The sequence below is a fragment of the Phascolarctos cinereus genome, unplaced genomic scaffold, assembly GCF_003287225.1.
Source record: "Phascolarctos cinereus isolate Bilbo 61053 unplaced genomic scaffold, phaCin_HiC Scaffold_4;HRSCAF=312, whole genome shotgun sequence".
Classification (NCBI taxonomy): Eukaryota; Metazoa; Chordata; class Mammalia; order Diprotodontia; family Phascolarctidae; genus Phascolarctos; species Phascolarctos cinereus.
Window position 1 is genome coordinate 20,241,786 of NW_027555847.1, and position 18,751 is coordinate 20,260,536.

General features: G+C 41.9%; 1 protein-coding gene across 1 annotated transcript in view; it reads right to left on the minus strand.

The window, feature by feature from the left end:
• Positions 1–803: 803 nt before the first annotated feature.
• The window catches only part of LOC110195965 (dpy-19 like C-mannosyltransferase 1), a 118,554-nt gene continuing 100,606 nt past the window's right edge, over positions 804–18,751 (minus strand). Inside the window, exons 19-22 of the mRNA XM_020968925.2 lie at positions 17,875–18,049; positions 13,605–13,704; positions 5,664–5,789; positions 804–4,879 (exon numbers count right to left, since the gene is read on the minus strand). Of these exons, the coding sequence (XP_020824584.1) occupies positions 4,720–4,879; positions 5,664–5,789; positions 13,605–13,704; positions 17,875–18,049 (561 nt within the window). The 3' untranslated portion in view covers positions 804–4,719. The remainder of the gene's footprint in view (positions 4,880–5,663; positions 5,790–13,604; positions 13,705–17,874; positions 18,050–18,751) is intronic.

Consider the following 18,751-nt stretch of genomic DNA (forward strand, 5'->3'; position numbering starts at 1 on the left):
AAGGAGCCAAGCTGGGTTATGAGAGCACAGCACTCCTTGTACCAAGTCACGTGAGGCAATCAAGCTTCATTGCCAGATGGGTAGATAAGTAGATACCGCTGAAAGCCCATCTCCACATGACCCTATGACCCTGACCCAGAGAAGGATAGCAGAAAAATGACTGGACTTGAATTCAGAAAATCTGGACTCAAATCTCAGCTCTGTAGCTCACTGTGTTCCCTTGGGTAAAATCACCACCCCTCTGGGACTCATTTTCTTCATCTGTAAAATAAGGGGTTGGAGTCAATGATCTCTAAAATCTCTTTTAGCTCTAAAAAAAAAATCCCATTTTTCTTGATAGGACATGGTAAAGGGAAGCCACTACTGAAATGTGGACTTAACTACTAACCCTTTAATGCTACAGAGAAAACTTTTCATTAACTGTTTGGTGAATAAAGGAGTATGAGTACTAATGGACCCTACAGTTAGAATGGTAGACTTCTGGAAACAACACTTTTCTGCATGGCCCTAGTAAGAAAGCAATTCAGAAATGTGTTCAGGCCATTGCCTAGTCCCCATGTTTAAATACTTATGGGCAGCAATGGGCGGGGGGTGTGCTTCTGTCTTTCTCTACTCCTGCCAATGATAAGAGACAAGGGGAGTATCCTTCCCACCCCCCTCCCATAGAGCAAAAGGGTCCAAATTCCTTCCCTTTTTCTACTCTCCTTCTATGTGCAATTTCAGAGGCTTCTATGCACAGGTTTATGAAACTAGTTGGCTCTGTCTCAAAATGTTCATAGAAAAAATGGAAACAAAAGAGAAAATTAGGAAACATACATGTTTTCACAATTTAAAATTTAACATACATAATACAAGTAAACTGTCAGAAAATCCATAAAAATACAGTGCTGTGATATGTTCTTCCCAATCCATCCATCCATTCATTCTCTCTTGGATTTCATTGGCTTATTTTATAAGTCTACTCTGTCCAGCTCTTTTGTAGCCTAATTCACAATATAAACATTACCCCATGTGGGAGGTGGGAGTGGGGAGAGAGGCAGAAGACGTGTTACAGTTGTGTTTACCCATCCTCACATCAAAACAAGAAATAGTCTTTAAAAATCCTAAAAATACATAAAATACTGAGCTTTAATACTGTTTATCATCGAATAGTGAACTTGTTACTCCATGTTACAGTAAAAGATTTCTATATCCACTAGATATGGTTACGGTTGAATGTACCATTTGACCATCTAGTCTTCTATCTATTAGCTTACAATATAATTAAAGCTGCTGGTGGAATTACATCAATAAATACTGTTACAAAAGTAAATATTTGAAGACATCCAGACCACTAACTTTCGCCAGTGTATGCAGCAGTGACAGTCTACATATATATATATTTTATATATATATACACACACACACACACACACACACACACACACGTATATAAATGATGTATAATATATATGTGTGTGTATATACAACAGTATTTTTGTTGATTTGTTTATACAGAATCTCTTACCTATCTTGAACGTGAATTCATTTAACATGTCTATAGAGTTTACAGTCAGAAAGATTCAGGAATTTTTTTTAAGCAAAATGTGTGAAAAGCCACGACAGATATCATAACAGAAACACCATATGCCAAGAGAGTATCACTTCAGTCGATCCTGACTAATGGCAAGGGTGGTAGTAGCAGAGAAGCACAAACCCAAATTCAAACCCAAATGTCCTTATCTCCTTGCTTTAGGAGTTCTGAGAATGGGACTGTGACTTTCCTCATTCTACCTCTCTCTCCTTGACTCTTCTCAGCTCTGTGGTGTCCCTAATTTGGCATGCCAGCATCAAAGAAGGCATTGTGCTCTATGAGCAAAGCAGAATTGAGTAGCTCAAAAGAAATGTGAGATGTGCAAATTTAGAGCCATCTCCACCCCAAATGTTCGTGTGGACTATTTGTGGCCAACCTGTGATGGAGCCTTCTGAGCTCAGCCATGGTCGCGCACACTGTACCACGACCCCAACGTAGTAATGTCATTCTGGTCTTCTCTGAAGACAAAAGACAACAACCATTAACGGATTTCTCTGTTCTCTCCTCGGACGCTACAATTGCTCCATTCTAACCCTCTCCTGTTTAACAGGGACTCTTGCAAAAAACAAACATACACCTAGGAAACACAACTCAAGACACATGGCAAATGACAAAACTAGAGAAAACCCAAAAAACCCTACTATAAAGATCTAGGCTGCACAGAAAATTTTAACTTGAAAAGTCCTAGAGGGACAATTATTTGGGAATTATAAGCTAGCCCCAGAGGGGCTTAGCCCAAAGAAACCTGGTTTTAGTGGATTTGTCTGAGGTTTTTCTTCCGCTTTGCTTTCTGTGAAGTGAATATAGTGCTTTCCCCATGTGCTAGGCTAATTCTTTTTGCTCTTGTATCACGTACAGAAAAAGGAATGGGAGAGCTGTTCACTCAGAGGAAGGGGAAGATAAAGCAATGCCAATAGCCCCAGGAATGCTGACAGAGGACATGAGGACAACACTGAGGGCAGCCTCGCCGGTCAGGGGGCCTGGGAATCCAACTGGGCAGTCAGGAGGTGGCCCTGCTATCCTCCAGGTCAACAACAGGCTTCAACTGCCTGAAGTTAATGGAGAGAACGCCGTATATGTAACTGGCTGTGTGTGCTGCCAAAGTTAGAGTTTGCTCAGAATTTAAAATCTTGCTACTACTTCCAAACACCCTAAGGAAAATAGCTTTTTTCAGGGGTGGGGGGGTGGTCATAATTCATAAAAATGAGCCTTTCCAAATTAAGCATAAGTGATTTAAAGCAGCATTTTAAAATGAAGTGTGGCCATAACAAGAAAAATAATACTATTTGTTCATCCTTCATATTCAAAGGACAGTAAAAAAAAAAAGAACCAAAATGAATCAAACTTAAATTTTCTATAAGAGTTAAAAAAGCCAGTAAAAAAATCATTAAACCTTTTTTCACTTTTTCATTTTAAAAACAAAACAAAAACCCCATATTTCTAACAAGACAAAGTTAAACTCTGAATGGTCATTTTGGCTTTAAAGTTGCAATTTGAATATGGAGAATGAAGGAGCAGATCTTGTCCTATGTCTATCAGTTTACGGGACTTAAGTTGGCCAGGAAGTGGTGACTGGGCTGGGTGCAGTCAGGAAACAGCAGTCCTGTCACTGATCCAAAGTTTCTGGTCACTGCCTGCAGACCAATGATTTTCTTGGGGACACCGGATATTTACTTCAGACAATTCTCAACAAGTCAGAGGGGAATAAGCTGATGCATGAGGGGTGTAAGCGGCTGCAGCACGGTGTCAGAGCGATTTCTCTGAGAAATGGCACAAAGGACACTAGCGAGGATTTAGCATCCCCCCACGTGAATGTTTATGGTTAAAAAAGAGAAGGGCCGGTCACGTAACCTGAACGGAGAAAAACGGGTGAACAATTCAGAGGAGCCACTGCCACACCCACACCAGGAAAAGAACAACAGGAAGGCCTTCCCAGGTCGGGCCAATACCTCACCGAGGACTGATGGAGGACACAGTCAAAAATCGGCAGGATGAGAGAATACCCAACAGTGGCGACGAGCGTCAGTGGGCAGAATCCCCACACGGAGGAAATCACAACTCTTTCTAGATTTCTAAATATCATAAAAAATGTTGCGATGTTTTGATTATATGTAGATAGTAAAAGAAAAATAACCAGATATTACTGTTACAATAAAATTATATATCGACCTAAAATTATATATCTGGTCGAAGTTTTCTAATAGCTTAAATTTTAACTTTCAAATATAATAACTATAGGATATATTTGGAGACTTTCAAGATTTTTTTGCATCTTATTGCAACTAAAAATATAACAAGCTTAAAAATGGTTAAAAAACATGAAAGATATTTAATACATTCAAAAAGTAAAAAAAAAAATTTACAAGGTTACCAGGAATAAGTGGATTTCTCAGGCGTAGAGAAATCTTACCAATATTCAGGTAATCAGTGAGATGTGGGAAAGAGAAATGTGTTATAATGGTTAATATTTTAAGGAACCTGTTGCTAAATGATAACACAGGCAAAAATCATAACCACTATGCAAAAGGGTTTGAATTAACTTAGAGGCAGGCAACTCTGGATTGCTCATGGCAATGGACAACAGAAAGAACATAAAAACACAAAATCCAAAGAAATTTCTCAGAAGGCTCTAGAGAGGACTCTCCATGGCTGCTTGGCCAAGTTTTTTTTCACTAGCGCTCCTACCAACCAGCCCAAGCTATGACCTTGAATTTTCTCATTTTCTCCCTGTCCTGTTCACCTTCTGGCAGCAGAGGGTGATGAGCACTGGAATTGCAAAAGGGTGAAGAGGGGAAGCAGGGCTAAGGACCCCAGGACTGGCCCTATTTCAGGACTACAATTGGCAACCTCCACTTCTATACAGGCCCCCTCCTCAATTTTTGTAGGAGGGATATTTATTTATGGGATATGTAAGCATATGATAATTTGCATAGCAAATTTCAAGGGCACGACTTTAACAGAAACTACATCATAAAGGTAAAAGTAGTTATTATCTGACAAATTTTTAAACTAAAATGTTTTATATTTGAAAATTTTCCTATAAAACTTCTGAGATGTAAATTAAAATGATCTTAATGAATTAATAGCAAAAGGTTAAACAACACTTTCTAATGTGGTTCTTTCTCCAACAGTGGTTCAAGTAGCATTCATCGCTCTTTAATAACTTCCAACACTTTGTAAATTCTGTTTTGGAATGCTGTGGTAAAATGAGGTCTCGAGTCCTTTGCCAAGATGCTGCATAATGGGGTTTTGCCAGCGTTAGAAGGATCTTCCACATCCCAAATCTCAGGCATACTGCAACCAGGCCTACGGGAAAAAAATGGTTGCGTGGGTTAAAAATGTACATGCACATACACAATACGGGAGTCAGGAAACCCAGGACCTAGTCCCATCTCCAGCATGAATGTGCTATGTGATTTGAGGAAAGTCAGCTTCTCTGGGTCTCAGATTTCTCCTCTGTAAAGTAAGAGGGTTATTCCAGAGAGTCCCAAAAGATTTTTCTAGTCTAAGTTCTATGGCACACATAGGTATAAATACAAATATATGTACACATGCGTATACATGTATATAATGTATAAACAGCACACTAGAATTTGAAAAGCGTCTCTGAGAGATGTTTTATTGACTAAAAATCTGGGCATTTCAAAAGGCCACTGCTGTGCCACATCCACAGGGAAGAGAAAGAAAGAAGGGTAACCTGGACTGTGAGAGAATCATAGTGATATTTCATGATTTTTTTTTTAAATTTAAAGGAATCTCTCAAGCAAACATACCCATATCCAAATAAAAGTTAAGAAAAATTAAAGTGTAGTATAAATTTAAATGTCTGGATTCTCTGCGCCAGTGCTAGAGTACTAAAAGTACAGATATTATGAAAGCAGAAAATATTTTAACTCTAAATCTTTTAAAAGCCTATTGCAATCAATTTAGCTAAATGGGATTTCTTTAACTTCAATGTTTCCCAGAATATTAAGTGAATCTGACACATAATGCCATCAAACGCACTGGGCAACGAAACACTATCAATGCATGAAATTAACTTCTTATGATTCAATGAACGTAGAATACGAATTGTGTTCTATATACTCACTTCGTTCTTCTTATACACCACGACTCTTCTAGAATGTAATAGTTGACTCGCAATTTGAATAATTCCTGCTTCACTTCTTCTGCTGTTTTTCGACTGTACATTGAGTAGACAATTTTTGTTCTTGCCCTTTAAAAATAAACAATCGTGCAAAAGAGTTTTTCAGATGAAAAAGAAAAATAGACTTTCAAGAGACTCAATTAAAAGCTACATTTATATGGGGAAAATATAATCCTTTCATCCAACCCTGTCAAAAAGACCCAGGTACACTCAGGAAATGACATGCAGGCAGGTTTTGCAGAGGAAGCCAACGGTTCTGGAGCAGAGAAGGAAGGACAGGGAAGGCACCTACCGTAAAGGGTGCCCGGCTGAATGATGGCCACGTGGCAGTCCCCAAGCTGGTGGGGGAGGCAATCTGGGAAATCTGGGGCCCAAAGCAGAGAGAGCTGCAATGGTCAAGGGGCACAGAACCTTGGCAGAGTGGGCAGAGAGGGTAAGGGAGCCTCCCAGAACCACACGGCAGGGGGGCAGCAGGTCTGTGGTTCAGAGTTAGAGGACACTGGCACCAAGGCTGGCTCTGACTGTGGGCCCATGTGACCCACTTAGCTGTCAGAAAAATCCCCAGATTTTGGGATGTCATTTCCCTCTGGTGCACAACTTAACCTTCCATTCATATTATACATCAGCAAAGGCGTGAGGCCATATAGCTCACAGTGAAGAAAGAGCTGCTAGGAGTTTGTACGTAGACCGAGCAGGCTGGGAAGATAGACACAGTCCCTGTGCCCTTCAGGAATTCAACCCTAAATGGTGCCAGTTATAATGACCACTAGGTATGATCTCAGAAATCTACTGGTTGTGTGACCCTAGGCAAGTCTTTAACCCTATCTGCCTCAGTTTTCTCAACTGTAAAGTGGGGATAATGACAGTACCTACCTCCCAGGGCTGCTGGGAGGCTTCAGTAATAAGAATTTTAAAACACTTAGCACAGTGCCTGGCACACAGTAGGCACTATCTAAATGCCAGCTGTTGGTTCTATTAATAATAATAAACCATACTATTCATCATAAAAACCACCTCAGTTTTCTCAACTGTAAAATGGAGGTCACAGCGGCACTTACGTCCCAGGGTTGTTGTGGGGATCCCAGGGGATCCCATTTGTGAAGCGCTCTGCAAACCTTAACCTCTCTGTAAGCGCTAGCCGTGATCTGTATGTGTGGAGATGATGTAAGCAGATGCGTTTACTTTTAAATCAATGCACATACAGGTATTAAAATGGGAGCGGGAAGGGCTTCCTGGTGGGGCGAGTCACCTGGCTCTTCGGGGTGGGGGGAATGTCGCCGCGCTGCTCCTTGTCAGTAGAGCTGCCCGCCTCAGCTGTCCCCTCACAATGTTGGAGGCCCCTATTGCATCTCTGTCTCCGTATTCTCGCTGCCTAGTTCAGGGTCTGACTTAAAAAGTGCTTACTCACTGAATGTCCCAGGCCCTGAAGAAACCATTTCTTGCCCCAGGGATTGTCTATTCTATTCTATCAGAGAAAACAGCAAGTGCACGGTATGTAGTGTCTGTAAATACGCAACACATGCAAAGTAAACCAAGCTTTCAGGAACGAAAGGTACTCTGGGAACAGAGGGAGGCGCAGCTCCTTGGGGGATGAGGGAGGGCCGAGCTTGGAAGGCAGTCAGGGCTTCCAAGGGCTCTCAGAGAGGAGGCTGAGCACTCCGCGAACGGGGGCAGCCAGTGTGGGGTACAGACGGAAGACGGGGAATCGGCATGCTGTGCGTGGGGCCGGCCAACAGGCCACTCTGGCTGGACACAGAGCACGTGAAGAAGGGAGAAGAGGGGGGCTGGGGCCAGATCAGGCCTGCAGGCCTTCATATGACAAAGCTAGAAGAGTTTGCACTTGACCGCAGTGGCAACAGGGAGACCCCAGGGTCAGGCCGTGCCTTAACAACGTCATTTGGCATCTGTACGGAAGATGGATTGCTGGGGAGAAGACTTGGGTAAGAAGACCAATGAAGAAGCTATTGCAGTATCCCAGGAGAGAGGGAATGACCTCTGCTCACATGGTGGCTGTGTAGGTACGCAGAGAGGGACATGTGCAAGAGATGCTCATCTGAAAGAGAGGCCACTTAAGATTAGGGGTTACCATCCCTCCCCATGAGGACTCCAACATTTTTATACAAGTCAGGTTAAAGTGCACATCAGCAGAAAATGAGTCACGGAGGCCGTTGGGGGTGGGAGGAGGGAGCAGAGAGATGGTCAGTTTCCTTCACTTCTTGGGGAGGGGAGCAGAAGAGGCATTTGTGGGCAGATTGCCAGATAGAAACCTTGGGCTTTATCAGCTCCAGCTGGCACCAGCCTAAGGCTCTGTTGTCTCCCTCCCCGGGTGGCTACTTAACTACCTGGTTTTACAGAACCAAAATGGGGGCCTCGGGACATGGTGTGCTGTGAGAAGACATAAGGGCACATCATTAAGCGTAAAGCCAAATTCTCAGTATTTGGGAATTAGGACTCGGGAATGTAAGAGGAAGACATTAAGGACCCTCTCCATGGTCACCGGTCCTCTGCAGTGACCTTTGTCTGGAACAGAAGCCGTGCGAAGATGAGGAAGGAACAACTTCCATACAATGACAGCCATCCCAAACTGGAAAGGCCTGCCTCAGTGAGTGGAGGAGCTGCCCTTTCAGAGGCTCTGCTTGTCGGCTGCCAGTGTGACAATTCCTTCCCAGGACGGGCTGCGCTAGACAACCGCAGAAGGGCCTTTCTTAGCTCTAAAATTCTGCAGTTTTCTGACGTCCAAACCCTGCACTTAATCTCTGCTCTCTTCCCTTTCTCAGCTAACTCCTCAAAAAGGCCGTCTGCCTTCACAGCCACCATTTCTGCAAGCCTTTGCATTCTGGCTTCTGACCTCATCACTCCTCTGAAACTGCTGTGGCGTAAGTTACTAATGATCTTAGAACTGCCAAATGGAATGGTCTTTTCTCAGCTCTCCTCTGGACTATCTGACACTGATGCCCACCCTCTCCTCTCCTGGCTCTCCTCTGGAGTGTCTGACACCTCCTGCTCTGGTGAGCCAGTCAAGAAGGCACAAGGCAGCCCTCCCCACCCCGATAAGAGGTACGTGCTCCCCAAGATTCCCTCTCAGGATCTCTTCTCTTTTTCTCTACATTCTCATTTGTAATGGCACAAGCTCCCCTGGGTTGAATCATTATCTTTATGCAGATGACTCACAGATCTATCTATCCAGGCCCAGTCTCTTCTCTGAACTTCAATCTTACGTCACCTTCCAGACATTTCAAACTTGGAGGCCCCAGGGCTATAAATTCAATATGCCTAAAATGGAGCTGTGATGTTTCCTCAAACCTCCCGATTTCTGCTGACGTCACCAACTTCAACTCTCCCAGATGCGTGACCTTAGCCTCATCCTCAAACCCTCCTCTTCATCGCTCCCCATCTCCAGCCAGCTGCCAGATCCTGCTGTTTCTATCTCCCCAGCATCTCTTGAATCCAGCCCCTTTTTCTACTTACACACCTCCCACCTTAGTTCAGGCCTGTATCACCTAGAGTCCCGTGACAATCTCCTAATTGATCTCCTGACCTCAAAGCCTCTCCCTGCTCCAGTGGGTCCTCCAAAATCCTGCAAAACTGACCTTGTTTAAGCGCAGGCCTAACTACATCAATCTTCTATTCAACAAACAGCAACGGCTTCTCATTTCCTCAGGGATAAATGACTCCATTTGGCTTTTAAAGTGCTCCAGGATCAGGCCAGTCCATTTTCCAGTCTTATTTTATAACACCCTCCTCCCACACTCTGTGGCACAGACACGTCAGCCCCCTCTCTTTCCTTCACACACAACACTTGGTTTCCCATCTCCTTGCTTTTGCACTGGCCATCCACCATGACTGGAACAAACTCCTTGCTCAACTTTCCCTCAAAGAATCCCTCTCTTCCTTTAGAATGCAGCTCAAGCATGACCTTCTACATGAACCTTTTGCTGATCCCAGCTACCTTGTATTTAACTACTTGGTATTGATTTGTACTTATGGATTTATACACTTGTCTTCCTCATTGAAATACAAGCTCTTGAGAGTAGTAATTTTTTCACTCTTTGAACCTGCACCCTCAGAACCTAGCCCAGTGCTTGGTACCTAGTAGACGCTTATAAATGTGTATTGATTAATCGCTCTCCTTGTAGTCTCCTCTGGAAGCTTCGCTCATTACTAATACCTTCTCCAACTGGAAGTTTCCCCCTATGTCACTGGCTCCTTCCTGGAGGCCTATAAACATACTTAGGCTTTCCCAATACCTAAGGCACCTTCCCATTGCCTCACCATTCTCACAGTAATTGTCTAATACCTTTCCTGCCTTTCACTGTTCAATTCCTTGAAAAAGGTAGTATAAAATCATTGTGGATAGCTTGTAATTTCTCATTTCCAATCCCATAACTCAACAGCAATAATTCTCCAAGATTCCCCAATGACCTCGTAATTGCTAAATCTTATGACCTTTCCCCAGTCTCACCCCAGCCCTGACCTCTTCAGTGTTCAACAGTCCTGTGTGCTCTCCATGGCTTCCACGACACTGCCTTCTCTTGCTTGTCTCCACTCCCAGTCTCCTTTGCTGCTTCATCCTCCTCTCCTTGTTCCTAAGTGTGGGTCTTCTCCAAGACTGTCATCAATAATCACCTGGACAGCCTCTGTAGCATCAGTCAATTCTCTTACCAGGCAGCAGCACAAATGTCCTTTCAAACGCATCAGGCGCAGCTTTGTTTGCCATTACATGCAGTTCCATTTTGTTAAAAGTGGTACAGATGACAGTATTCCCTTCAGAAGGACACTTGTGGTTTTTAAAGTTGTAAAGTGTTGACTCCCCTTTAGTTGGACAGGGACACTTTAGGAAGACATAACATCTGCCCTCCAGTTTATCTTCTTCCTGACCGTAGCGGCCTTTTCTTCCAAAAGGCCTTCCTGTTGACTTGCTCCCTTCTCGGAAGTACACGTACTTGGATGTGTCACAAGGGCTCCAATCTCATCAGTCACCTCCGACTCTCTGTGACCTCACGGAATCGGGGCACACCTGGCCTTTCTGTTTGCCACTATCCTTTAGTCGGTCCAGGTTCGTGTTCATTGTTGCCATGATCCTATCTATCCATCTCATTGTCTCCTGTTCTCTTTTCCTTTTGCCTTCAATCTTTCCCAACATCAAGGCCTTTTCCAATGAGTCCCATCTTCTCATCACGTGGCCAAAGATTTCAAGCTTCAGCTTCAGTATTTGAGCCTCCAGTGAATAGCTGAATTAATTTCTTTAAGTATTGACTGATGTGATTTCCCTGCTGTTTAAGGGACTCTCAGAAGTCTTCTCCAGCACCACAATTTGAAAGCACTGATTCTGTGGCATTTAGCTTTCCTTATAATCTAATTATTAAAGCCATACGTTGTTATTGGAAAAACCTTATACCTTTGACTAGATGGATTTTTGTTGGCAAGGTGCTCTCTCTGCTTTTCAGTCTGCTGCCCAGATTGGCCGTAGCTTTCCTTCCAAGGAGCACGTGTCTCTTGACTTTGTGGCTGCAGTCGCTGTCTGTGCTGATCTTTGAGCCCGAGAACATAAAGTCTGACGCTGCTTCATTTATTCTCCCTCTAGTTGCCAGGGAGGGATAGGACCAGTTCCTGAGATCTTAGGGTTGGGTTTGTTGTTGTTGTGCTTGTTGTGGTTGCTAAGCCTCAAGCCAACTTTGACACTTTCTTCTTTCACCCTCATCAAGAGGCTTCTTGATTCTTCTTCCCTTTCTGCCATCAGAGTGGTATTGCCTGCATATATGAGAGTGTTGGTATTTCTACTGGCAACCTTAATTCTAGCTTTTTATTCATCCAGCCTGGGATTCTGCATGATGTACTCCGCACAAAAGTTAAATAAATAAGGTGACAATCCTCAGCCTTGTCATAATCACTTTCAATCTTAAACCAATCAGCTGTTCCACGTTTGGTTTTAACTCTTGCTTCTGGGCCCTCATACAGGTTCCTCAGGAGACAAGTAAGATGATCTAGTACTCCCATCTCTTGGAGGACTTGCCACCTTTTGTTGGGATCCACACAAAGTCCTTAGTGTACTCAATGAAGCAGAAGTAGATGTTTTTCTGGAACTCTCTTGCTTTCTTCATAATCCAGCAAACACTGGGACATAAACTGATCTTTTCCAATCCAGTGGCCACTGTGAGTTTTCCAAATTTGCTGGCATATTGAGTGCAGAACTTTAACAGCATCATCTTTTAGGGTTTTAAATTGCTCAGTTGGAATTCTATTACCTCCCTTAGTCTGATTATTAACAATGCTTCCTAAAGCCCACTTGACTTCATCCTCCAGAATGTCTGACTCTAGATCAGTAATGGTTATTGGTGATGTTGGGATCTTTCTTATATAGTTTTTTTGTATATTCTTGCCACCTCTTCTTAATTTCTTCTGCTTCCGTTAAGTCCTTAACATTTTTGTCTTTTATCATGCCCATTTCTGGATGAAATTCTCCCTTGATATCCCTAATTTCCTTGAAGAGATCTCTTGTCTTTCCTATTCCATCATTTTTTCTACTTATTTGCATTGCTCATTTAAAAAAAAACTTATCTCTCCTTCTTATTCTCTGGAATTTTGCATACAGTTGGGCATATCCTTCTCCTTCTTTTTTACCTTTCACTTTCCTTCTTTCCTCAGCTCTTTGTAAAGCCTCATCAGGCAGCCCTTTTGCTTTCTTGCTCTTCTTTTTCTCTGGAACGCATTTGTTGCTGCCTCCTGTACAACATTACAAATCTCTGTCCGTAGTTCTTCAGGCCCTCTATCTACCAGATCTCATCCCTTAAACTATTTATCACCTTCACTTCATATTCATAAGGGATGTTAATTAGCTCATACCTCTATGGTCTGATGGTTTTCCCTATTTTCTTCAATTTAAGATGGAATTTTGCAATAAGCAGAATATGATCTGAGCCAGTCAGATCTAGGTCTTGTTTCAACTGACTGTAAAGAGCTTCTTCACCTTTGGCTGCAAAGCATAGAACTAATCTGATTTCTATGTTGACCATCTGGTGACACCCATATGTAGAGTCACCTTTTGGGTGTTGCTATGAACAGTGAGTTGTCTTAAAGAACTCTATCAGTCTCTGCCCTGCTTCATTTTGTACTCCAAAGCCAAACTTGCCTGTTATATTGAACATATCTTTTGATTTCCCACTGTAGCATTCCAACCTCCTCTGATGCATGTGACATCTTTTTTGGTGTTATTTCTAGAAGATGTTGTAGGTCTTCATAGAACTGATCAACTTTGGCCTCTCTGGCATCAGTGGTTGGAGCACAGGCTTGTATTACTCTTAATATCATTTAGCCATTTTTGAAATTATACCCCGGTACTGCTTTTCTCACCTTTTATTGCCTATTAGGCCTCCTCCCTTTCTTCTAAGGGATTCTTGCCCACAGAAGTATATGTGGTGATCATCTGAATTTAAACTCACCCATTCCCATCCATTTAAGTTCACTGATACTCCTTTAACTGATACAAATCACAACTCATCCCTGCTTTAGTAAAAAGTTTCCTTGGCTTCACAGTCAAAACAATTTGTCACCTGATGACCAACTCTCAGATGAGTGGGACAGTTTGTATCCTGGGGCCCATACTGAAAGTCTTTCTGACAAGGTCTATGTTATCCTGGCATTGGCTTCAAAAATGTTGGCTCACCTCTACACTCCAATGAGACGATGAAATGTGTCAAAAGTCTTTGAATAATACTTCGTAAATGGATTTTCATCTGCAATTCTAATTATAGGAAACATTGAGGGAACAAAAACAAATACTCCACATTATTATCTGCCATGCTGACTTCTAAATTCTAGTCCCCCAAGACAAAACTCAGACTTTGTTCAACTGGGAAGGAATAAATGCTAAATTGGAACACTGACCTCAAACCTGCATCCTCATAATGGGGATGGTTAACAATGGGTCTCAGGGCAGAAAGTTTAACACTTGCCATTGTGGGCATTGCACCAGCAAAAACAGCATCTGAAAAACAAGAGGCCACTAGAGATCAATTTCCAAAGGAAATAATTTTAGTCCTGCCCATAAGTTCACAATCTTTTCCTTTTAAATTAAACATGCAATTTAATTTATTATGCTTGAGTTAATATAGAGAAGTATGACATTGCCACTAATTTTTTCTACAGCATGAGAAAACAGAATAAAATTCACATCACAGAATTTAATGAGGTTCAAGGAAACCAGCAATGGAATTGAATTAAAAAAAAAAAGGCATTTTGAGACTATTTTGGGAAAGCACAATTCAACACTCTGAAGATCTCATGTGCCCAGAAGATGATGCATTCTCAAACCTGGGCTAAAAACAGACATTATCTCTCCATTTATCTTTATAATCATAGAGGCTAATATTCAAGACAATAGGATCCAACTGAGGTAAAATGGGGCCTGGACAAATCAGACCCACTGCCTCAGGTCCAGAAGGATACACAAGAGATTATCAAGTAGATATACATTACGTGGGGCAGTCAGCTCAAGGCACAAGGGTCACAAACTGGGGGGGAAGTGCATGATGAACTGCACTGATGTTACGATTTTAATTTCCTCTTAAACTAAAACATTAAAAAGTTTGCTTTTTGTCTCAACATTTCTCAATCTTATTTGATATAGTAAATGAATTAGGTAGAAATTTAAATGTTACTTGTGAATTCCAGTTCTTACTCTTAATCAAGTTGATCCTTTCGGTTTAAACATAAGTTTTGTCTTTTGACGAGGGGAAAGGAAAGTGGGCAAAATAAATAAAATAGTGAAACACTGGCTGCACCCCCACACGTCGGAAATGGTCTCCAAGTGAGAAGAGAAATGCCTGTCGTAGAGACGTGGCATTTTCCATTCTAGCTCTCTGCTAGAGAACACGCTGCTTCATTTACACAAATGGCACCCAATTAAACCACAACCTTACATAATTGTACACTCAACTCAATTTCCACATAATTACTATGTTTGTGAGTATGTCTGGATAAATTTACACTAGTAATTTACATTCTTCATAAGTTGTATTTCCCAGTTCTATTAGAGGGGGAAAACATTGCAAGCAAAGTAGCTGTTGTTGTAATAGTTTTTGAGCACACAAGATAACTTCATTATGATCTTATTTATATAAACATCTCAACTGCTCTAAGAATAAGAACAATAATAAATCTATCTAAATAAGAACTTAGCTAATAGGGGGCTTACAGTCACACTTCTTACATCACCTACAGATATTTAAATCTGCTTAATTCAACAAATTAAATTCAAGAAAATATTCTGTGAGTACCTTCTATATACAAAGGCACCGACTGTATGGGATGTGAAGTTCAACCTAATATACTATTCAACATCTCTTCCTTCTTATCTCCTTGCTATCTACCTTCTTTCTGGAGAAACAAAAGATATCCTTCAAAGTATCCATCCCACCATGAGTAAACAATGGACAATTTAGTAAATGCACATAAAATTCTGGAATAATATATCATATTAAATTTTCTTCAAATGTTCAATAATTGATATTTTAATACTACCTTCCTCAACCAATTCCCTTTTTCCAGGTGGATAACAGATTATATTCCATGAATGGAATTCTAGTATACTTAAAGAAAGCAATTTATCACCAAAAGATTAGTTTAACAATATGGAACCTGTTAACAATATTCTCAGCAATAATTAAAGTACCTAAAAATAGGTATATAATTAGAATTTTTAAAAATGAAATGAAATTTAGTCAAATAACATTCATATACACATCTAATAAACAGAATTAAATTAAAATCTGAGTAAATACTAAAGTTAATTTTTGGAACATAACTTTTTTCATACTATTTTAAAATTTTTTTTTGGTAGGAGGATACATAATCGGAAGGTCATAATCAAAGGAAAGTTCAAGAATTCAATTCAATAAACATTTATTAAGTACTCTGTGTGTGTGTGTGTGTGTGTGTGTGTGTGTGTGTGTGTGTGTGACAGGGCAGAATAGTAAAAGAAACATACAAGTTAACATATCATAAGTACAAAGGAGAGGTCAAAGAGAATAGAAGAACTTTCAGAGAGATGACATTTATTGGGAGAAAGGAGAAGGAAGTTGGGGAAAAGGAGGCATCTGGTATCGAATCTAAGTCTTGAACAATGGAATGTCAAACAGAATTATTCTAGAAAGCTTTGGGCCCATTCTGGGTGTGAGTGATGGTACAAACAAATGCAGAGAGATGTGAGGGAGCAAGGAAAGATTAGAGGTGATCAGTAGCCCAGCCCGGCTGAAGGGGAAATATGTAAAAGAAGGCTGAAAAACCTAAGTGTAACCATTTTGCAGAAGACCTTGAATGTTAGGCTAAGCAGTCTGTTTATTTAGCAAGCAATGGGGAAGCCAGGAAGGTGATTGATGCAATTAGTAGAAAGAGTCCTGGAGCAGAGTCAGAAGACATGAGTGTGAATTCTGGCTTTGCCACCTCTTACTTGGGTGACTTTGAGCAAGTCATCTGATCTCTCTGACTCCATTTCCTTACCTGTAAAACTGGGCTAATGATAGCTACACTCTCTGCTTGGCAGTGATGCTGAGAGGAAAGCACTTTATAAATGGGCGATGCTCTTGTGGAACATGGAGAGAACAAAATGAGAGCTGGACTCCAGCTGTGGGGTGGAGGCCAGATGTCATGCAGACCTGACAGTAGCAGTGGGAGTACAGTTGTCTCTGGGGGGATACGAGGCAACAGTGAGAACAAGAAGGATACGAAAGAGGTTGTTTGCCTAAGGAGAATTACCAGGATCAGTGGGATGGGATGGGCAAGTCAAAGATGTTGTAGGCCCCGTTCCCTAGAAGAATGATGGCCCCAAGGACAGGAAAAGCCGTGGTGAGAAAGCCAAGTGCAGACACCTCACACCCAGCTGGAAATATGGAACTAGGGAATGGGGCTGGAGAGATGTGAGGATCAAGAGCAAGAAAGGACCTCAGAAGCAAGTCAGTCAAACTTCATTGAACAAAGACCCCGAGACCAGAGAGGAGAAGTGAGCTGCGTGAGGCCACGCAGGTAGGAGGAGGCTGAGGTTTCCCTGGAGTTCTCAGCCTCTTATAATCGGCACAGGGATGATACTGGAAGCTATGAGAGTGGAGGAGATTATCAAGAGAGCCAATAAAAAGTAAAAAGGCAGGGGGCAGAGACCTGGGAATGACTCATGGTTAGGAGATGGACAGAAGACTCAGCAAAGAAGACCAAAAAACAAAACCTCACAGTGAGATAGAAGAACCAGGGGAAGACAGTGTCATGGAAGCAAAGAGGACCAAGAAGTGTCTCTCAATAGGACAACAATCCATGATAACGACTTCTGTTTCATCACAACAGGAGCTTCTTCACCAGCACTGATCAAAACTTGCTTCTAACTTAGCAGATGAGCTAGAGGCTCAGTCACTAACTGGTGCTCTCCCTAGCAGTTTCAGAGCTAGTAAGTGTCAAGAGATGAGGTCTGACTCCACATCTTCCTGACTCCCTGACCAAATGCTCTACCCACTCTACCAGGATGCCTCTCAAGGAACACAGAAAGAATCTTTATTAGCATTCAGCTCCAGCACTGGTGCCCATGCAGGTTCTCCAACAATGACATGGAGGGAAGTATTGGAATTGTTATTACAATGAAGACTTCCAGGGAAGAAACTTAAATCATAGAGAATGGATGAGAAAATACAAAACCAAAGATAATATTGTTTTTTACTAACCACAGCAAAAGGGGAGAAATATATATATATATATACACACACATACACACACACACACACACACACACACCCACACCCCAAATGGAAAACAAGTGGCTACAAGTAAAGCTGCATGATAAAGGACTTCAATGAAAGCTAAAAGTCAGTGAGCCAGTCACACAGCGCTGTTAAGAAAAACTAAATATGATTATGAAAACAAGTTTTAAAAGGTGACATGGAGAGTTTGGATTAAAATTAGAAAATTTCAAATTGAGGAGAGATGTCAGTGAATGAATTACTATATGAGTTTGCATAATCTTTTCCCTGTAAACTTTTCTGAAAATAGGATAGACGATGCATTTGGTTTGGGACGGCCTGGTAATACTCCTGGAAGGAAACAGCCTTTGTGATCTCATCATTTTAAACAATCAAACATACAGGACAAGCCATGACACAACAAAGCAGTTTTTTACCTGGTTTGGTGTTAAATTTGATCCACTCTATAAGTTCCTCCTGTGGCAAATTGCTAAACTCCCCGATGATGTTCCATTGGTCCTGCAGGTTGGCGGACCCTTGTACTGACATGACAGCTAATACAGCGAAAACCACAGTACTGGGGTGCACTTTGCAAAAGAGCCACCCAAAGAGCTGGGACAAGAGAAACAGTTAATCGCTCGTTGTTAATAGCCAGACATCGGCTACTCCTTATGCTGACACAGCCCTCACTGTGGATGCCAGTGGAAGCCTTCCCCAAGGAGTCCCTGCTACTGGGCAGATGAGCCTAGAACAGAGCTCAGCAACCCTGGCACTCAGCACTTCTAGTAAGGGGCTGCTTATTGCAAATCACGTGCAACATGGAAGCAGGATGAAAGACGAAGATGAGGAATGACCAGACTTGTTTGTCTGTGGGATAGTGGGCACAGCACTGGGCCTGAGGCCAAAAGACCCAGAGCTAAGTCCCAGCTTTTATCATTTGCTAGCTGCATGACTTTAGGCAAGTTTCCTCATCTGCAGAATGGCGGGACAACCCTCGCATGACCCACACACCCCAGGGCTGCTGGGAGGATCAGATGAAGAGTGGATAGTACTGAACAGGAGAAGCCCTGCACAGGCCTCGGAGCTCATCCTGGGCAAACCCTTTGTTTTGGAAGACATTAGAAACAATTTGTAAATAGATGCAAACTAGGAAGTATTGGCCCCTTGGTACAAATTTAGAGAAGATTTGCTCAGCATTCACAAATCAACAAATAGTCACAACCAAAATAATGATAAATTAATAAAAGGTATCTGAAGAAAATTTGGAGAAACCGAAAGTCTCTTTAAACCAACAAACATGCCGCTTTAAAGGAC